At 41.5% G+C, this 20,124-nt stretch overlaps 2 protein-coding genes across 3 annotated transcripts; both read left to right on the forward strand.

Moving 5' to 3' along the window:
- Positions 1-582: 582 nt before the first annotated feature.
- Positions 583-6,927, forward strand: LOC112233109 (interleukin-11-like). The gene is made up of 5 exons (XM_042310176.1): positions 583-651; positions 2,586-2,746; positions 2,856-2,951; positions 5,784-5,954; positions 6,222-6,927. Exons 1-5 carry the CDS (start codon positions 645-647, stop codon positions 6,384-6,386), a joined length of 600 nt encoding a protein of 199 aa, XP_042166110.1. The 5' UTR covers positions 583-644; the 3' UTR covers positions 6,387-6,927.
- A 1,500-nt stretch (positions 6,928-8,427) lies between these two features.
- LOC112229865 (serine/threonine-protein kinase SBK1-like) lies at positions 8,428-12,432 on the forward strand. Of its 2 annotated transcripts, XM_024395975.2 has the most exons (4): positions 8,904-9,206; positions 10,615-10,759; positions 10,871-11,073; positions 11,213-12,432. In XM_024395975.2, exons 1-4 carry the CDS (start codon positions 9,201-9,203, stop codon positions 12,017-12,019), a joined length of 1,161 nt encoding a protein of 386 aa, XP_024251743.1. In that variant the 5' UTR covers positions 8,904-9,200; the 3' UTR covers positions 12,020-12,432. The 2 variants fall into 2 exon arrangements, with proteins under 2 accessions (XP_024251742.1, XP_024251743.1); XM_024395974.2 differs by having other exon boundaries at positions 8,428-9,206; positions 10,615-11,073.
- The last annotated feature ends 7,692 nt before the right edge of the window (positions 12,433-20,124 follow it).

Consider the following 20,124-nt stretch of genomic DNA (forward strand, 5'->3'; position numbering starts at 1 on the left):
CCAACCAGTGTAATGAACCCAACCAGTATAAAGACCCCAACCAACCAGTGTAATGAACCCAACCAGTACAAAGACCCCAAACAACCAGTGTAATGAACCCAACCAGTACAAAGACCCCAACCAACCAGTGTAATGAACCCAACCAGTATAAAGACCCTAACCAACCAGTGTAATGAACCCAACCAGTACAAAGACCCCAAACAACCAGTGTAATGAACCCAACCAGTACAAAGACCCCAAACAACCAGTGTAATGAACCCAACCAGTATAAAGACCCTAAACAACCAGTGTAATGAACCCAACCAGTACAAAGAACCCAAACAACCAGTGTAATGATACCAACCAGTACAAAGACCCCAACCAACCAGTGTAATGAACCCAACCAGTACAAAGAACCCAACTGGTATAAAAAAAACAACCGGTATGACGAAAAACAAAGAAAGGAAGTGAACAGCCGTGTTTTGGGAGGGGGAGAGAGGGGGTTTGCAGGGGAGTTCTTCTATGAATGGAGAGGGTGACTCAGGTGATGTGTCATCGTACACATTCTATAAAAGAGAACATTTGGGTTTGTGAACTCATTTAGGGGGATGAAAGATTTGGGCTGCTGACAGTTTACTTTACAACTTTTGAATTTTGGGGTGACGATGAAATGTAAGTATTTCTGATACTACACTATTGACTGGGGATGTAATGTGCCTGTGTGTGTGTGTGTGTGTGTGTGGGGGGGTATACATTTTGTAACCTGCCAACAATTCTGATTAAAGATATAATTCAGCGATTTTGCATATTTAGATATTTGCTTCCTTATCTTGAAAGCAGTCTATGGAAAAGGAGTGACTGCAATCCACACGAGCACTTTTGGACCAATTCCTCACGCAAATCAATCTCCACCATTTAGCACCAAAATATTTAAAACCAAAATAGTCAAAATAGTTTGAGACCAACACAATCCATTTAAGACATGATTTGGGCAAAGTGGAAACAAATAAGCAACTAAATAAATATATAAAACTACAGACTAGTCAGCTCTTCACGCTTCATCATTTGGAAGGGCTCGTAAGCAAGCGTTTCATGGTAAACTCTACCAGATGTATTTGGTGCATATGACAAATAAAATGTGATTTTGATTTAAGCTATTTATTCTACTTAGGAGAGTGATACATGCAGCTCCAAAACACTATAACGATAGGTTTCCAGAAACTGAACTTAGACTAATACTGTTCCACTGTACGTAGACAAAGCTGTGCACTTACAAGCAGCAACGTGTGCAGAATTTCTCAAATACATGGGGGTGTTAGGTCAGCCCAAGGCTACGGGAAACTTCAGTGCAGCGCTTTCTGAATCAGCTGTACAGTATAAATACTGGGTCAGAAATAGCTTTTTTCACAGTGCAAAAGTGACATACATTTTTCAAAGAAATGACTGCACAGGAAATGGTTACCTCTAAGGTAACTCTCTTGGCTAAATGTAACATATGAATATAAGTACAGAATGTTGTTTCTAAACTTAAGCAAGTGTTCCAAGTAGACTAAGACTATGCTCGATTAACCTCTAAAATTCTAAGCGGCGGGGGGGGGGGTAATATTTGGAATTGTTTTAAGATGGATAAGTTATCGATTTAGAATTTTAGGACCCCTTTAGGTGTCTTTTATTTGATAAAATATTGAATTTGGCCTTTACTACTTTAACCCATAGAAACACATTGACAATTATAAATGAAAAAGGAAAAACAGTAAGAATTGCTACCGGATTATTCTACTGGCAATGTACTGTACTGATCATCAACATGTAGCTCAGACAGATTCCATCTCATTCCTTCATGTTCCCATGGAATGTAAGATGTCTACCACAACATACTCAGCATTCATCGTCAATGACTTGGCTTCAACTGCAATATCGTGTTTAGTTCTGGTTGGTGATCTTTTGAAGGTTTGGTTGCAGTCTGCTGGCTAAGAAAAACAGTTGGCATCAATGCTTGTCATTTCATGATTGGATATCATCAAATGAATCACTAGCCTACTGATTCAGAGCCACAATGCTTGCTGGCAATAACCACATAGTCTAGAAAAGGTTCTTTGAAGTTGTCGGCTTGATGAGTCAATGATGAAACCATTGCACTCCATGCTGATTGGATGACCCCTTTTCCAAACACAACCTCTTTTTCAACTGGAAGCTCAGGTCAGGTCTATGCATTTCCCGTTCATGGTAGCATATGGCATCTCATGTTAAAGTCAAGTTACACCAAAGTGAGGGTGGGGGGGCAAGATAAAATAACTATCTGTTTCCATAATGGTTTCTTGCTCTCTGGGAAGATACCATGTGGTCTGGTACCATGTGGTCTGGTACCATGTGGTCTGGTACCATGTGGTCTGGTACCATGTGGTCTGGTACCATGTGGTCTGGTACCATGTGGTCTGGTACCATGTGGTCTGGTACCATGTGGTCTGGTACCACCACTTAGCAATTGTTGAATAATAAACCTTTTTTGAAACGTTGATAAATGCTGTGATCTTGAATGTAACCCTGATCCAATGCCTCATTTAATGTAGCTCTCTAAAATTATGATTTATTTCTTATCTCTGCAGTGTGCCTGGATTCCACACAGTCTCTCCTCCTGTTGCTGCTATTAGCCCGGCTGCTTGTCCTTTCGTGGTCACGCCCCACCCAAAAGTGCCCCCTCTGTGCCCATCTGACAGTGATGGTCCAGCAAATGAGAAGCCTGCAGATGCTGACAAGGAATCTACAGGTGAGTGAGTTGACCATAGTTTGGTAGGCACAGCACAGTCATTGCTAGTCAACATACGCTCGTTCTGTGGCCATCCAATTGAACTCTTATCCATGTCCTCTTAAATTAGAGTGAAAGTGAGTTTGGCGGTATGGAGCTTACGGAGTACAATCTAGACTCTCTTCCCGAGATGGAGCACACGGCCAATCACCTCAGTTCATTAAAGGTATGTATGCGTCTACTCAAGTCCAGTCCTTATTGCATGCTCTCTCTAAATAACTACAGTGTCTTAAGAAAATATTCATATCCCTTGACTTTTTCCACATTTTGTTGTGTTACAAAGTGGGAATTAAATGGATGTAATTGTCATTTCTTGTCTGCAATGTCAAAGTGGAAGAAACATTTTTATTTTTATTTTTATTAATGGAAAATAAAACAAATATATTTTGATTAGATAAGTATTCAACCCCATGAGTCCCCCTGTTAGAATCACCTTTGGGAGTGATTAGAGCAAAGAGTCTTTCTGGGGAAGTCTCTAATAGCTTGGCAAACCTGGATTATACAATATTTGGCCATTATTCTTTAAAAAAATCTTCAAACTCTGTCAAATTGGTTAATGATCATTGCTAGACAGCCATTTTCAAGTCTTGCCATAGATTTTCAATCCGATTTAAGTCAAAACTGTAACTAGGCCACTCTGTAACATTCAACGTCGTCTTGGGTAGCAAACAGTATATATTTTTCCCTGCCTTTTAGGTTATTTTCCTACTGAAAAGTGAATTTGTCACCCAGTCAGTGTCTGTTGGAAAACAGACTGAACCAGGTTTTCTTCTAGGACTTTGCCTGTGCTTAACTATATTCCTTTTCTTTTTATCATAATAAACTCCCTAGTCCTTGCTGATGACAAGCATATCCATAACATGATGCAGCCTCCACCATGCTTGAAAATATGAAGAGTGGTACTCAGTAATATGTTGTGTTGGATTTGCCCCAAACAAAAGGCTTTTTATTCAGGACCAAAAAAAGGTAATTTCTTTGCCACATTTTTTGCAGTATTACTTTAGTGCCTTGTTGCAAACAGGATGCATGTTTTGGAATATTTGTATCCCTTACAGGGTTTCTTGTTTTCACTCTGACATTTAGGTTAGTATTGTGGAGTAACTACAATGCTGTTGATCTATCCTCAGTTTTCTCCTACAACAGCCATTTAACTCTGGAAGTTGTTAAGTATGGAGGAAAAAAAGTAAAATGTTTAAAATCACCATTGGCCTCATTGTGAAATCCCTGAGTGGTTTCCTTCCTCTCTGTTAACTGAGTTAGGAAGGATGGCTGTATCTTTGTAGTGACTTGGTGTATTGATCATCGAAAGTGTAATTAATAACTTCACCATGCTCAAAGGGATATTCAATGTCTGCTTTTTATTTGTACCCATCTACCAATAGGTGCCCTTTGCGAGGCATTGGAAAACCTCCCTGGTCTTTGTCGTTGAATCTGTGCTTGAGATTCACTGCTCGACTGAGAGACCTTACAGATAATTGTATGTGTGGGGTACAGAGATGAGGTGGTCATTCAAGCATCTTGTTAAACACCATTATTGCACACAGATTAAGTCCATGCAACTTATTATCTAACTTGCTAAGCACATTTTTACTCCTGAAGTTATTTAGGCTAGTCATAACAAAGGGGTTTAATGCTAATGTCTCAAGACATTTCAGCTTTTAATTTGGGATTAATTTGTAAAAATTTCCTTTACCACAATTGTAAATGTCCTTTAGTCAAGTATTGAATTTCAAGCACAGATTCAACTATAAACACCAGGGAGCTTTTCAAAAGCCTCATAAAGAAGAGCAGTGATTGGTATATGGGTAACAATAACAAATCAGACATTGAAAATAGATGTATTAGATGTATGGTTTAATATATTAAACCACCCAGACACATTAAAAATTTCAGTCGTCCTTCTGAACTGAGCTGCAGGACAGGAAGGAAACTGCTTAGGGATGTCACCATGATGCTATTGATCAACAACATTTTAGCGACTCCACAATAATGACCTAAATGACATAGTGAAATATCACGCCAAAAAAACATGCAAGGACAACGAATCAAGTTGATTCACTCAAACAGTGCAAGATGTATTGGGACTTGTCTGGTTAATGTTTTGTCAGATATGTTTGCTTCAGAAAAATGGCAATTAATCCATATATCTGCAATAATGCACAAATCAATACAGATACTTGATCTGAACGTGATCTGAAAAAACAAGGCACCAAATTAATACTGCAAAAAACCACAGCAAAATAATACACTTTTTGGCCTAAATTAAAAGCATATGTTTGGGGCAACTCCAACACAACACATCACTGAGTAACTGCCTCCTTATTTTCAAGTATGGTGGTGGCTGCATCATGGTATGGGTATGCTTGACATCCACAAAGACTGGGGAGTTTTTCAGGATGAAAATAAATGGGAATTTGAAAAGAATAATGGGCAAATATTACACAATACAGGTGTGCAAAGCTCTTAATGGACTTACCCAAGAAGAATCACAGCTGTAATCAATGTCAAAGGTTTTCCTAACATGTTAAATACTTATGCAACGACTATATTTTAGTTATTTAATTTGTAGTCATATTTTTTTTGTTGGTATAATTGTTCTTCCATTTTGACATTACATAGTATTTTGTGTAGATTGTTGACAAAAAAATGACAATTAAATACATTTTAATCCCACTTTGTAAGACAACAAAATGTGAAGAAATCCAATGGGTCGGAATACTTTTGCAAGGAGCAGTATACAGTGCCAGTTGTCTGAAAGTGACAAGGTTTTATAAATGTAGTGACTTAAAGCAACATAAATGTATTCCATAATTCATCACTGCTCAGTTTATTTAATCTGTTGGGAGGAATTCTTCAGCGATGCTTTATATATTCACCAGGCACCCTTTTCAGAAACTTTTTTGACATTGTACAAAACAGGATGTAAGCGTATAAAACACAGTGTCAAGTCCCCAGTCTTTGGAATTCACACCTTGTCGCCCTCTCTTCCCTCTCCCAGCTAAACGACTCCCTCTCACAACTTTACACGGATCTCATCTCCTTTAAACTGCATGTTGACTGGATGATTGACTCCCGAGTCAATATGAGCTTGCCAGTCTCTCCCAAGACACTAGAGGTCGCTAAAGGCCTGCATAATCTCTCAAGCTTCTGTTCTACTGCACTACAGCAGGTAGGTAGCGCAATATACTCTGTGTACAGTTCTAGGATTCACTTACGCGCTCAAATTCCAAACCTTATCCATAAGTGAGGGAATATGTAACTGACCATAGATCAGAGTATAGGCTCAATGTACCCAAGCGTTTTAGCTTAGTCACGGTGTGTAAAGAACATCTATATAATATAACACACATGGAAAAGCTGTTTGGATTTTGATAATTCACTGTGGTATGTCCAGGAGTCATATTTTAGAGTAACCCCTTTTCTTCTCCCATTATAGACTGCATGCCCACTACCCCAGATTTCCATCCCCTCCTTCCCAACACAACTCAAAGCCTGGGATGTGGCCCTCCTCTCCTACGAGATTCCTGAGCGGTTACGATTCTACTGTCAGTGGTCAACCAGAGTGTTGCTCCTCCTTAGGTCAAAGGTTCAGCGCCTTTGACATAAAGTTTCCCGCCATCTAAGTTCCTACTCTGTGCAACAACAAATGCCTTCCTCGAAAGCAGTGTTATCGTATTCAATTTAACTCAAGGTTTTTGCTGCGGTAAGCACGCTTACCTACTGTGACTGCGAATTGTGTTCAACTTGAGTATTTAAGATTCAGCTAACTGTAACGTCATTCTTTCAAACATAATGCCCTCTATACGGCCAATTGCTTTTTACCTCTCCCTTTGGTCTTAGCTCATTTATATGTTGAAAGGAAAATTCTTCTTCTTTAATATACAGTCATTTGTAACATCCTTATTACAGTGCTGTTACTGAAGAATGTGATTGAATTAGGGTGAACCCTGACCCTAACCCTGAATCTGACTGAGCCTATGACCCTGTTTTGTATTGTATTTACTGAATGTACAGTTATTTATTAACCAATTGTCTCATATCTGAGACTATTATATTTTCGATGCTGGCGTCACATATTTTTTGTACAAATACATTATCCATGGGATTTACCCATCTAAAATAAAAAAGACAGTGATATATTACCACGTTGTCCTGCATTTCTATACATCATTCTAAATAAAGGGACATACTGTTTGTGTAACTCACTTGAATTGTATCGACATAATGACTTCATAACACATTTATAAGGCTTTCATAGCAGTACTATCGACCCGTAGCACTCGCTTCCGTCATCATAAAGTGCTTCGAGAGGCTCGTCAAAGACCACATCACCTCCTCCCTCCTCGACACACTCCACCCGCTCTAATTCGTCTACCGCCCTGACAGATCCACGGACGACACAATCGCCATTGGCACTGCACACTGCCCTCACCCACCTGGACAAAAGGAATGCATATGTGAGGATGCTGTTCATTGACTACAGCTCGGCCTTCAATACCATAGTGCCCTCTAAGCTCACCGCAAAGCTCACAGCCCTGGGACTGAACTCCACTCGATGCAACAGAGCTGCCGTGGAGACGGTTAAAAACTTCACGTTCCGTGGAGTACACATCTCAGAGGAGCTGAAATGGTCGAATCACGCGGACACTGCGGTGAAGGAGGCACGACAGCGACTCTTTAACCTTAGGAGGCTGAAGAAATTTAGCCTGTCCCCGACGGCCCTCAGTGTTCTACAGGACCACAATCAAGAGCATACTGTCGGGCTGCATCACAGTCTGGTACGGCAAATGACCGCAAGGAGCTACCAGAAGGTGGAAAGCTCAGCCGAACACACAATTGGATGCACACTGCCTGTCCTACAGGACACCTACAAGCCCAGGTGTCGCAGGAAGGCCAAGAAGATCACCTGAGACACCACGGACTGTTCTCCCCGCTTCCATCACTTAGACACGGACAGTATAGGAGCATCATGGTAAAAAAAAAATTAAAGACTGGCCCATAGCTTGTAACCCCAGACCATCAGGCTGCAGTAGGTACCCTTTAAATGAAGTGTCACCCAGAACTTTGCTACACATGAACATGTAACACTGAGGACATATTGCTAACACAGCTAAAGTGACAGTACAGTTGTAAGTTGCGTGGTAATGCGAGGCACAGAGAAATGTATCCGCCCCAAGGGGGGCTGGAAGTGTTAGAAAAGATGTTGGGCAGAATAGCTGGTGGTCGGATGGGTGGCGGTGGGGGAGATAGTTGGATAGTTGGCAAGCTGGAGGAAATAGAGTTGGCAGGCACTCAAGGTACGAGAGGATCGCACTATAAAGCTGTTTTGGTGCGTGACCCCCTGCAGCTGTTCGGTTTGTCAAATGAGGGGAGAGAGGGAGTTGGAGAGGAAGACAGAAAGAAACACAGAAAGAAAGACAGAAAGAATGAATTCAAAAATAAAGAACGAAAGACAGACAGAAAGAAAAACAAAGACAAAAAGACAGAAAGAAAGACAGACAGAAAGACAGACAGAAAGACAGAAAGACAGAAAGACAGACAGACAGACAGACAGACAGAAAGACAGACAGACAGACAGACAGACAGACAGACAGACAGACAGACAGACAGACAGACAGACAGACAGACAGACAAACAGAAAGAAAGACAGAAAGACAGAAAGACAGAAGGACAGAAAGAAAGACAGAATAAAGACAGAAGGAATGAAAGAGGCACAAAACAGGTGGACAAGTTGAGGAAAAGAGGCAGTCATTTGAAAGCCTGTGATGGAGTATGTGCCGCTTGTTAAGCACAGGTCACACACAGATGGTTATCCAAGCCCAGGTTTGTCAGAGTGGCATGCCCTCTCTTGCTCCTCTTCAAAGGTGAAATGCAGCAAGAGTGGAGGGAGAGAGAGAGACTGGAAAATGAGAGAGTGTCTAGATAAGTGTTTGGATAGACACAGGATAGACACAGGAGTTAATTTGTTGATTGACAGATCAAACTCAAAACATTGACTGGCCTTGGGTTCCACACCAGGGAGGGAAGGCACCAGTGGGAGTGGCTGGCTTTCGACTGATGGGACAGACAGCTCATCAGAGAATCCGGAAGGAGGGAGAGAATGAGGGAGGAGTGTGGAGGTGAGGAACAGGGGAGGGAGCAAGATAATGTAAGGATTAAAGTAGGGGAGGAGATAACAAAACGCACAAACAGCAGAGATAGAGGAGCCTTTGCCGAGAAAGACAGACAAGGACAACTATTCGACAAGATCTCTAGAGCAAGAACTATTTTACCTTGTGATTGGAAGCGCTACAGTGCAGCTTATGTTTTGTGGAAGCATTTCTGAAAGGTGCACTACTTGGGTAGATGTGGGCAGGGATACAGATTCACTGCAACCTGTCTGTGAGGAACATCACAATATCAGTGTGAAGTCAAAATGACAGTAAGTAAGCCATCCTCTCAACCCCATTTTCCTCTGCAACCAAAGAAAGAATTAGGAGCAATGCATTTCATTCAGCCAATAATCATCAAGGTTTAGGGAGACATTTGTAGAGGTTTTCTAAGATGTTGACTTCTTCTGGAATTGAGTTAATCCAGTTTAACTTCATACATTTTTTCTTGTATTAATAGACAATTCCCTTTTATTGCACTGTTATATAAACAAGGGGGGGTTCCAGTCTTTAATGCATGTATTGCCTCCGTTACAATAGTGTATTTTCCTTGATGACTACGCCAATTTAGAATTGACATCATGCATAAATACACCCCCCCACACACACACACACAAATGTACTCATAAAGCTTTGAGTATTTATATTTCATTGAATTTTCATTTAGGATTAAAAAAAATGAAAATGTAAATAGCCGGTTAATATTGAGCTGTACAAATGCAAGCAACATTTTTGCATGTTATGTGACAAAATGCTATCACACGTGTCACTGATACTAGACAACAGGTTATTAGATACAACCAATTGAATATATGTATGTATACGCTTATTTGGAAACACTTTATAATACATTGTAAATGATTATACATGTTTATAAATGCTTTATAAATTATTATAAATGCTATGAAAGCTTATGAATTGGAATCCTCGTAATGCTTGTAAATAATGAAATACCTATTTATTAACAGTTTACTAATGCGTGTTCATGATAGGTTTTGTAGTGTTGACCCGTTATATTGATTCATATTCATATCAATCCATACGGTTTCTGCTGACACTATTGGTACGGAACGTTCCACTGTTGTAATCCATATTGAGTAGTAGATAGAAGTGGGATAGAGGACAAGACAAGCTTCATCCACGAACCACGCAACTCTCTTTCCCCCAACACAAAGTTACATAATCAAGGTGTTAAATCCATGTCCCTACAGGCTATTCAGGTAATGCCGTGCTGGTAGGGGTCTGGGCTGGGCTTAACCCTGTGGAACTTGCTATGCCACAGAGATGTACTAATGGAGTGTCTTGGGGTCAAATCCGTTCGGCTAATACAGAAAAATCACACAATAGCTCCCCTGGTCCCAATCAATGGAAAAGACAACAACCAATCAGAATAAACCGAAGGCTTTTGTTGAAATAGGAGGTGTCCACAAACTGTCCATCAAGCCGTTCATAGGGCTAGAAAGGGAAGTCTTTACATCTGGTTTAGTGATAAGCATCATGACAGATATCTGTTATGCTCCCATCTCCGCAGGCTGCCACGAGACTATTGGACGAGATGTGAAATAGGAGGTGTCCACGAACTGTCCATCAAGCCGTTCATAGGGCTAGAAAGGGAAGTCTTTACATCTGGTTTAGTGATAAGCATCATGACAGATATCTGTTATGCTCCCATCTCCGCAGGCTGCCACGAGACTATTGGACGAGATGTGCCATCTCACGGCCCAGTCGCTGACATCACTGGAGACCTCGGACCACTTCCAGGTGGTCAAGATGTTAGGGGAGGGGTCATACGGGAAGGTCATGTTGGCTGTACATCGGGAAAGAGGTCAACTATGGATCTGTTTTAATCCTAACCCCAGTTTGCCTGGCCTCATATCTCCAGAATGTCTTTCTTTCTTTTGTTCTGATCACTTTTCTCTCTTTTCCTTCCCCCAAGGCACTCCAATGGCCCTGAAGTTCTTTCCTCGTGATTCCACAAATCTCTTCTCCTTTTTGCGAGAGTATAACCTCTCCCTCTCCTTCTGCACCCACCCATACCTGACCAAGGCCCTGGGCATTGCCTTCTCCACCCCCTCACATTACGTTTTCGCCCAGCAAGCCAGCCTCTTCGGTGATCTATACAACGTCATTGTCCCTGAGGTATAATATACAGTATGTGTAAAAAAAATATTTAAAAAACATCCACGCCCATGAGACATTTGTCAGTGTTCTCTTATGAATCTTTTGTAACTAACAGAATGGGAAATGTAGTTCAACTGTGCCTATGTCTATGTCTCAGGTGGGTGTGGAGGAGGACTGTGTCCAGAGGGTGGTTTCCCAGCTGTGCGGTGCCCTAACCCACCTCCACGCCCTGGGCTTCGTCCACCGTGACGTCAAGCCCGAGAACATCTTCCTGGTCGACGCTGCCTGCCGCTGGGTCAAACTGGGCGACTTCGGCATGGCCAAGGCCACGGGAACCAAGGTACCTGGTGTGTGGTACAGTTCTGCTTACTGTACGCCCGAGGCAGAGATATCAAAGGAGTCGGAGGATAGTAGACATAATACTGCTTCAAAACCAGATGGAGGAAATGGGTTGGACAGCAAGATCAAGAGGGTGTGGGTGTCGGTGGAGGCCAGTACAGACTGCTGGGCCTTGGGGATCCTCACCTACGCCATGCTGACTGGCAGTCTACCCTGGACGCAGACAGCGTCCGACGACCGCTCTTACATCAAGTACAAAGAGTGGTTTGACCAGCAGAAAGATCAAGAAGGTCAGGACGATGAACTAGACCTATGGGGGGAAGGAAAAGACAAGGGCATCGTGATGAGTTTGGATGAAGACAAGCAGAATCGGAGCAGGAGAAAATCCCATCCGGTCGCCCCCCAGTTTGCCTGTTTCACCCCACTGGCCAGTTCCCTTTTCCTGTCACTACTTCACCCGCAGCCTAGGCTTCGCGGTAGGCCTGACGATGTGCTGGGCTACCTGGGAGGAGACTGGTTGCAGGTGAAGGAGAAGATACAGCTGGAGGAGGAGGAGAAGAAGAAAATGAGAGGGCGAGAGGTCATCAGCAACGAGAAAGAGAGGGAGGGAAGGGGAGAGGGATAAAGGAGTGGCGACACACGATCATGAACTCACAAACTCAGAGGTGAAAGAGACAATATTTGTTGCCCTCCCAGAAGACAATACATATCCTCTGATGTGTCACATTGTTGCTTAAAAAGACATTGTACAGTATATAATACCACTACACTTGCACTTTCTATAAGATAAATAGCCATCAAGTCATTGTTGATACTGGATAGCATTTGGGGACAGACACAGCTGCAATTGGCTACTTTAGGGACTTGTAAGCACTTTAAAAGTATCATTTCAATGTGTTCAATCTAGTAAATTCTAAGTGTGACTTGATGATGGTGTTTCTGTATTCTAATGTTTTTTTTAAATAATATGTAAATGTCATCTGTATGTCATATTGTGGTTGGAATTGAGTCTAATAAACATTGTATTATGAATTATCATTTGGATTAAACTCATAACTTCAACGTTTTCCTGGGCCTGCCTCGCCTAGACTGCTATGATACTTACAAATGTTAAAGTCTTCTGCATTTTGTGTTGATTCTACTGTAAGTTATCTGGTTACTCTACTGTATTAAGTTAAGGAAGAAAATTGACCAGATTTCAGATTTGTTTATTGTATTATTGGACTTGGAAAGTAGAATAACAACTGCGACTGCAAGCACCGCACTGGGCAGAAACTGGTTGAATCATCGATGTTTCCATGTCATTTCAACAACAAAAATGCAATGTGATGACATTGAATTAACGTGGAAAACTGATTGGATTAGCAAAAAGTCATCAACGTAAAGGGAATTTGGTCTTTTTCACCCAACTTTGAACCTAAATCCAATGACATGGTGACATGTTTTGTTGATTTCACGTTGAATTCAGGTTAACTCAACCAAACGTAAATCAAAACTAGACGTTGAACTGACGTCTGTGCCCAGTGGGACATGACTCTCACTCCATAATGTGAACTCCATACAGTAGGCAGTTGGCCTTCAACTAGTAGCCATACCCCTTGCCATAGAAGGAACTGGTATTATGATACAACATAAATCTGCTCGTCTGCACAGCAGGGTGCTCCTAAATCCCATAATAATGCACAATGTCAGCAGAACGTCATCATCCCCATTGCAAATGGACGGAAATATAGAGGCCATCTTATGTGTTTGGGACCATCTCACCCCACAAGACAACACAGTGACTGTCATTCACTTATCATGACAAACAAGATCCAGAGAAGATTGGAACAAAATGGCTGCTTGTTATGACACATTTGCATTGTGGTGTGCGAGTAACTGAACACTATTTAATAACCATAATATGACACCCCGGCATGCATAGGCCTGCATACAAACACACACCCTCACATACAGACACTAACACACACAGAGAGATCTTCCCAGGGTGCCACCACAGACATATTTAAAAATAGACCGGACGCAGTTTCTTAACCACGACGGACCATCATCATCCCCAACCCCCTGCTCGGCACCTTTCTCACTTGTGGGCCTACAAAGTTCTCAAACAGTTCACACACAGCATGCGCTTAACCCCCATTTCTTTCCTTCTTAATGCGTTTGAGCCAATCAGTTGTGTTGTGACAAGGTAGAGGGGTATAAAGAAGACAGTCATATTTGGTAAAAGACCAAGTCCATATTATGGCAAGAACAGCTCAAATAAGCAAAGAGAAACGACAGTCCATCATTACTTTAATGGATGAAGGTCAGTCAATCCGGAAAATGTCAAGAACTTTGAAAGTTTCTTCAAGTGCAGTCGCAAAAAACACCAAGCGCTAAGATGGAACTGACTCTCATGAGGACCGCCACAGGAAAGGAAGACCCAGAGTTACCTCTGCTGCAGAGGATGAGTTCATTAGAGTTACCAGCCTCAGAAATTGCAACCCAAATAAATGCAAGTAACAAACACATCTAAACATCAACCGTTGAGAGGAGACTGTGTGAATCAGGCCTTCATGGTCGAATTGCTGAAAAGAATCCACTACTAAAGGACATCAATAAGAAGAAGAGACTTGCTTGGGCCAAGAAACACAAGCAATGGACATTCGACCGGTGGAAATGTGTCCTTTGGTTTGGAGTCCAAATTGGAGATGTTTGGTTCTAACCGCTGTGTCTTTGTGAGATGCGGTGTGGGTGAATGGATGATCTCTGCATGTGTATTTCCCACCGGAGGTGGTGTTATGGTGTGGGGGTTGCTTTGCTGGTGACACTGCATGGCTACCACAGCATTCTTCAACGATACGTCATCCCATCTGGTTTGGGCTTAGTGGGACTACCATTTGTTTTTCAACAGAACAATGACCCAACAAACCTCTAGTCTGTGTAAGGGCTATTTTACCAAGAAGGAGAGTGATGGAGTGCTGCATCAGATGACCTGTCCTCCACAATCCCCCGACCTCAACCCAACTGAGATGGTTAAGAATGAGTAGGACCACAGAGTCAAGGAAAAGCAGCCAACAAGTGCTCAGCGTATGCGGGAAATCCTTCAAGACTATTGGAAAAGCATTCCAGGTGAAGCTGGTTGAGAGAATGCCAAGAGTGTGCAAAGCTGTCATCAAGGCAACGGATGGCAACTTTAAACAAATCTAAATTCATTTTTAGATTTTAAATTCTTCAATTGGTTACTACATAATTCCCTATGAGTTCTTTCATAGTTTTTGATGTCTTTACTTTATTCTACAATGCAGAATATAAAGAAAAACCTTGAAGGCAAAAAACACCCTTCGTCGAACATTCTCATGAAATAATAACAAAATACTCAATTTAACTTTTTAAACTTTTAACGTTCTTTTTTACCCTCTAAGCTTAATTAACGTCATTTTTTTTCTAGCATGCATCATCCATGAGACGCACAAAGACACACGACTCCTTTTGAATGTTTTTATTGCCACTTTCACATGTCATGATGAGTAATGACGACCAAGGCAATAAATCATAAGTACGCATCCAGTGACAGGCAAAGGGTGTGTATTTGAAGAATCTCAAATATAAAATATATTTTGATCTGTTTAACACTTTTTTTGGTTACTACATGATTCCATATGTGTTATTTCATACAATACAGAAAAAAGTACAAATAAAGAAAAAACATTGAATGAGTGTAACGTTTGTCGTCGGAAGGAGACCAAGGTGCAGCGTGGTAGGCGTACATTCTATTATTTAAATGTTCCACCAAGAAAAACAATACAACAAACAGCTTCGTCGTGCAAACTACTTTAAAAAAAATCTTTATTTAACTAGGCAAGTCAGTTAAGAACAAATTGTTATTTTCAATGACGGCCTAGAGTTACCTGCCTGTTCAGGGGCAGAACGACAGATTTGTACCATGTCAGCTCGGGGGTTTGAACTTGCAACCTTCCGTTTACTAGTCCAATGCTCTAACCACTAGGCTACCGTGCCGCTACCCTACATGCACTCAAACAAAGACAAGATCCCACACTGAAGGAGGGAAAAAGGGCTGCCTAAGTATGATCCCCAATCAGAGACAATGAAAGACAGCTGCCTTTGATTGGGAACCACACTCGGCCAAACACAAAGAAATAGAGAACATAGAATGGCCACCCAAATCACACCCTGACCTAAACAAACATAGAGAATAAATAGGATCTCTAAGGTCAGGGCGTGACAATGAGTAGGTGTTCTAAAACTTTTGACCGGTAGTGTACGTGAACAGTAAACACTCCATGCGCATGTATCACACTAACTCCATATACAATAAGTCTGTCAATAAAAGAGTTATTCTTTAGGACTATTGTAATAAGTCTTCGTGTACAACCCTACATGGGTCAATTCTGCCTGACTATGTTATATGTTCGGCTAGTCAATTTATTAGCTTGAATACATTTTCTCTCTTGACACCTGCAACTTCTTGGAAATGACAGCGAGGTCAGTGGCAAGATATCTACGTGTACAGTATGTTGAACCATTACCCAGTCAAATCAAAACATCATAGAACAGTAACTCAACCAACACAAGGCAACTGGAAAACATGTGGTTGTATCATTCTTACCTAACTCTTTACATACAACCTGGTCTCAAATATGTAAATCCAGGACACTCAAATTAGTCTGATATGTTACATTTGGTATGGTTACCTAAGACAATATTTACCACTTTCTCCAATTAGAAAAAAACAGTACAAGAATTCAACATCTATTGGGTGAGTAATCTTGACCCATAGACTACATTAGATCCCAAAGACCAACAGCCGGTCCTTACAAACAACTGATTCCATGTTGGGTCCTGGGCGATACAACTCCTGATCCCCTTGTAAAACACTGAGGTTGAAGCACCCAATGCAAGATAGGTCACACTACAATGGGTTGTCCTTTGCGTAAATCAAAGCGTAAAAACTCTGGTTTTAAGAGCAAAACCGAGGTCCGAAAATGGCGTCAGAAAAGGGGCACTAGCCAGTAGTAAATGTATATGGATGGATAAAATACAGTTGTCATCTGCCAGGCTAACAACATCAGGTTACAACTCACTCGGCCAAAACTCGTTAATTACGTCTCGTTAACGGCTGGACAGTTTCATTAGGCTATTACACATGAGAAGGAGAGGGGGCTGGGTTGGAGGGGGCTGAGAAGGATCGCTGCACAGCTCCAATACATTATTACAACCGCGGCGCACTCCTGACATTTCACCTGATATGAGTCACTAATGGTGTGTGCTTGTAAAAGTACGTCAAAGTTTGTGTGTGTGAGAGTGAGTGAGTGAGAGTGGGGGGTCAAGAAAGATCGAGAGAGATGCAAGAAAGTGCATTTTAGGTATGTTTAAAATGTATTTTCTCGTGGCCACAACATCAGAACATCACATACCAACTAAATTCAAACCCATCTGTCTCGTATTTTGGCTTAGAGTTTCATAGATATGCATTAAATGTTGACATACAATTTTACATAAGGTGCCAGTCTCTGATGGGTAAGTTAATATTAGCATCCAGTAGCTACAAGTCTGTTAATGGGCCTAGCACACGACTAGCGCAGTCAAGCACTTTGCGATCTGACACCTGAACCCTCGCACTGCCTTCGACCAGACCTGTGTTTGTGAGGCAACTTTTTTTTAAATTATGGATGTAGGACATGAGAGCATTGGAATCAGAACTAGAATCTCATGTGCTTGTATACAAATGTCATAACTCTCAAATATAATTTGAAATAGATAAAGTGACATTTCAAAGATGCTATTCAGTCACGTCCTCCTGAAAAGGATACTTTTGTAATATGAGTTGGATTGAAGTGTTTGAAAGATGTATATATTTTCATAATTAATGAGGCTCTATGGTAACACTGAAAACACCGAAATCAAATACCTAAAGCGAAATACAGCACATTTATCCAAAAATTGTTTTTCGGAATCGACAACCACCAAGTCGATGGAAACATCATATTAAATTGTGTTTTGAGAGCAACATCCCGTCCTCTGCCACAACTAACCACTGCCACCAACCACTAATTTTAGCATTTTCTAATGTAGGATAATGAAGTTAGCATGCTTCAAATATCATGTCCAAATCATCTCTGAAAGGGATTGTGTAGCTCAAATTAAGTTTATTTTGGATGATTTGGGCATGAAATTTAAAGCATACCAATGGGGGACATTTACTTACAGTGGGGCAGAAAAGTATTTAGTCAGCCACCAATTGTGCAAGTTCTCCCACTTAAAAAGATGAGAGAGGCCTGTAATTTTCATCATAGAAAAAAAAACCCAGAAAATCACATTGTAGGATTTTTAATGAATTTATTTGCAAATTATGGTGGAAAATAAGTATTTGGTCAATAACAAAAGTTTATCTCAATACTTTGTTATATACCCTTTGTTGGCAATGACAGAGGTCAAACGTTTTCTGTAAGTCTTCACAAGCTTTTCACACTGTTGCTGGTATTTTGGCCCATTCCTCCATGCAGATCTCCTCTAGAGCAGTGATGTTTTGGGGCTGTTGCTGGGCAACACGGACTTTCTACTCCCTCCAAAGATGTTCTATGGGGTTGAGATCTGGAGACTGGCTAGGCCACTCCAGGACCTTGAAATGCTTCTTACGAAGCCACTCCTTCATGCCAGGGCAGTGTGTTTGGGATCATTGTCATGCTGAAAGACCCAGCCACGTTTCATCTTCAATGCCCTTGCTGATGGAAGGAGGTTTTCACTCAAAATCTCACGATACATGGCCCCATTCATTCTTTCCTTTACACGTATCAGTCGTCCTGGTCCCTTTGCAGAAAAACAGCCCCAAAGCATGATGTTTCCACCCCCATGCTTCACAGTAGGTATGGTGTTCTTTGGATGCAACTCAGCATTCTTTGTCCTCCAAACACGATGAGTTGAGTTTTTACCAAAAAGTTATATTTTGGTTTCATCTGACCATATGACATTCTCCCAATCTTCTTCTGGATCATCCAAATGCTCTCTAGCAAACTTCAGTACTGGCTTAAGCAGGGGGACACGTTTGGCACTGCAGGATTTGAGTACCTGGCGGCGTAGTGTGTTACTGATGGTAGGCTTTGGTATTTTGGTCCCAGCTCTCTGCAGGTCATTCACTAGGTCCCCCCGTGTGGTTCTGGGATTTTTGCTCACCGTTCTTGTGATCATTTTGACCCCACTGGGTGAGATCTTGCGTGGAGCCCCAGATCGAGGGAGATTATCAGTGGTCTTGTATGTCTTCCATTTCCTAATAATTGCTCCCACAGTTGATTTCTTCAAACCAAGCTGCTTACCTATTCAGATTCCCAGCCTGGTGCAGGTCTACAATTTTGTTTCTGGTGTCCTTTGACAGCTCTTTGGTCTTGGCCATAGTGGAGTTTGGAGTGTGACTGTTTGAGGTTGTGGACAGGTGTCTTTTATACTGATAACAAGTTCAAACAGGTGCCATTAATAGAGGTAACGAGTGGAGGACAGAGGAGCCTCTTAAAGAAGAAGTTACATGTCTGTGAGAGCCAGAAATCTTGCTTGTTTGTAGGTGACCAAATACTTATTTTCCACCATAATTTGCAAATAAATTCATTAAAAATCCTACCATGTGATTTTCTGGATTTTTTTCCTAATTTTGTCTGTCATAGTTGAAGTGTACCTATGATGAAAATTACAGGCCTCTCTCATCTTTTTAAGTGGGAGAACTTGCACAATTGGTGGCTGACTAAATACTTTTTTTGCCCCACTGTATATGGGTTTTGGTTCAAAAATGCTAATATTAACAGCTGGTGGCAGTGGCTAGTTGAACATAACCAACGTGTGGATTGCAGTCTTTTCTTGTACATACAGCCAGTAGACTAAGGAAACAAATATGCTAATTTCCAATTTGGCTATGTTATCCCTTGAATGTGAAAAATGTAAGGATATGTGACACTGAGCTTGGTCCAGACCCTCTTGGTATTTTCACAGTACGTCATCTTCAAAGCATTGACAGACTAACAGCATTGCAAGTCCCGTTCCTCAGAACTATGAGTGTATGTGTATGAGCCACGTGTTGCCAATTGATCAGTTGAACGATATCCTGGGACGGATGGGGACAGATGGGGGAATAGATGAGGCTCAGTGGAAGTCATTGAGACTGTACCTCCTCTCCTTTTTCCATCTCTCTCATTACTCTCACTATCCATCCATCTCCTTCCTTCGTTTTCTCTGTCAGCAATGCTAAAAGCGACCAGCCACGGAGAGATCATGCACTGACCCCCTGTTCCTCACCTCTCCCTCACTCTTCCTTCTCGTCTGTCTAGGTCATGTCACCAGCAACCAGTCATGGAGTCACGCTAACCCCCTCTCACCCCCACCTCTTTCTCTCTCCCCCTCTCTCTCCCCCACTCCTTCTCTTCATTGACTTCCAGCCTCTGCCTGGCTTGTCACAGTCTTATCAATCTGTCTGTCCACTGTGTTCTTCACATGATGTTCCCTGTGCCCATGTCCCCCTGACCCTGTTGTGCCAACTTGGTATTTGTGGCGAATGTGTCAGGTCTATTAAAAGGTCCAATGCAGCTATTTTATTTTAATATCAAATAATAAAATAAATATTTTCTTCTATTTATTCAGGGCAACCCAACTGAGACCAGTGTCTCATTTACAATGGTGCCTGACAAAATTACATCAACAAAATGATTAAGAAACTATCAGACAGCTATAAATACATCAGGTTATTAC

Source organism: Oncorhynchus tshawytscha, linkage group LG31 (assembly GCF_018296145.1).
Source record: "Oncorhynchus tshawytscha isolate Ot180627B linkage group LG31, Otsh_v2.0, whole genome shotgun sequence".
NCBI classification, from domain to species: domain Eukaryota; kingdom Metazoa; phylum Chordata; class Actinopteri; order Salmoniformes; family Salmonidae; genus Oncorhynchus; species Oncorhynchus tshawytscha.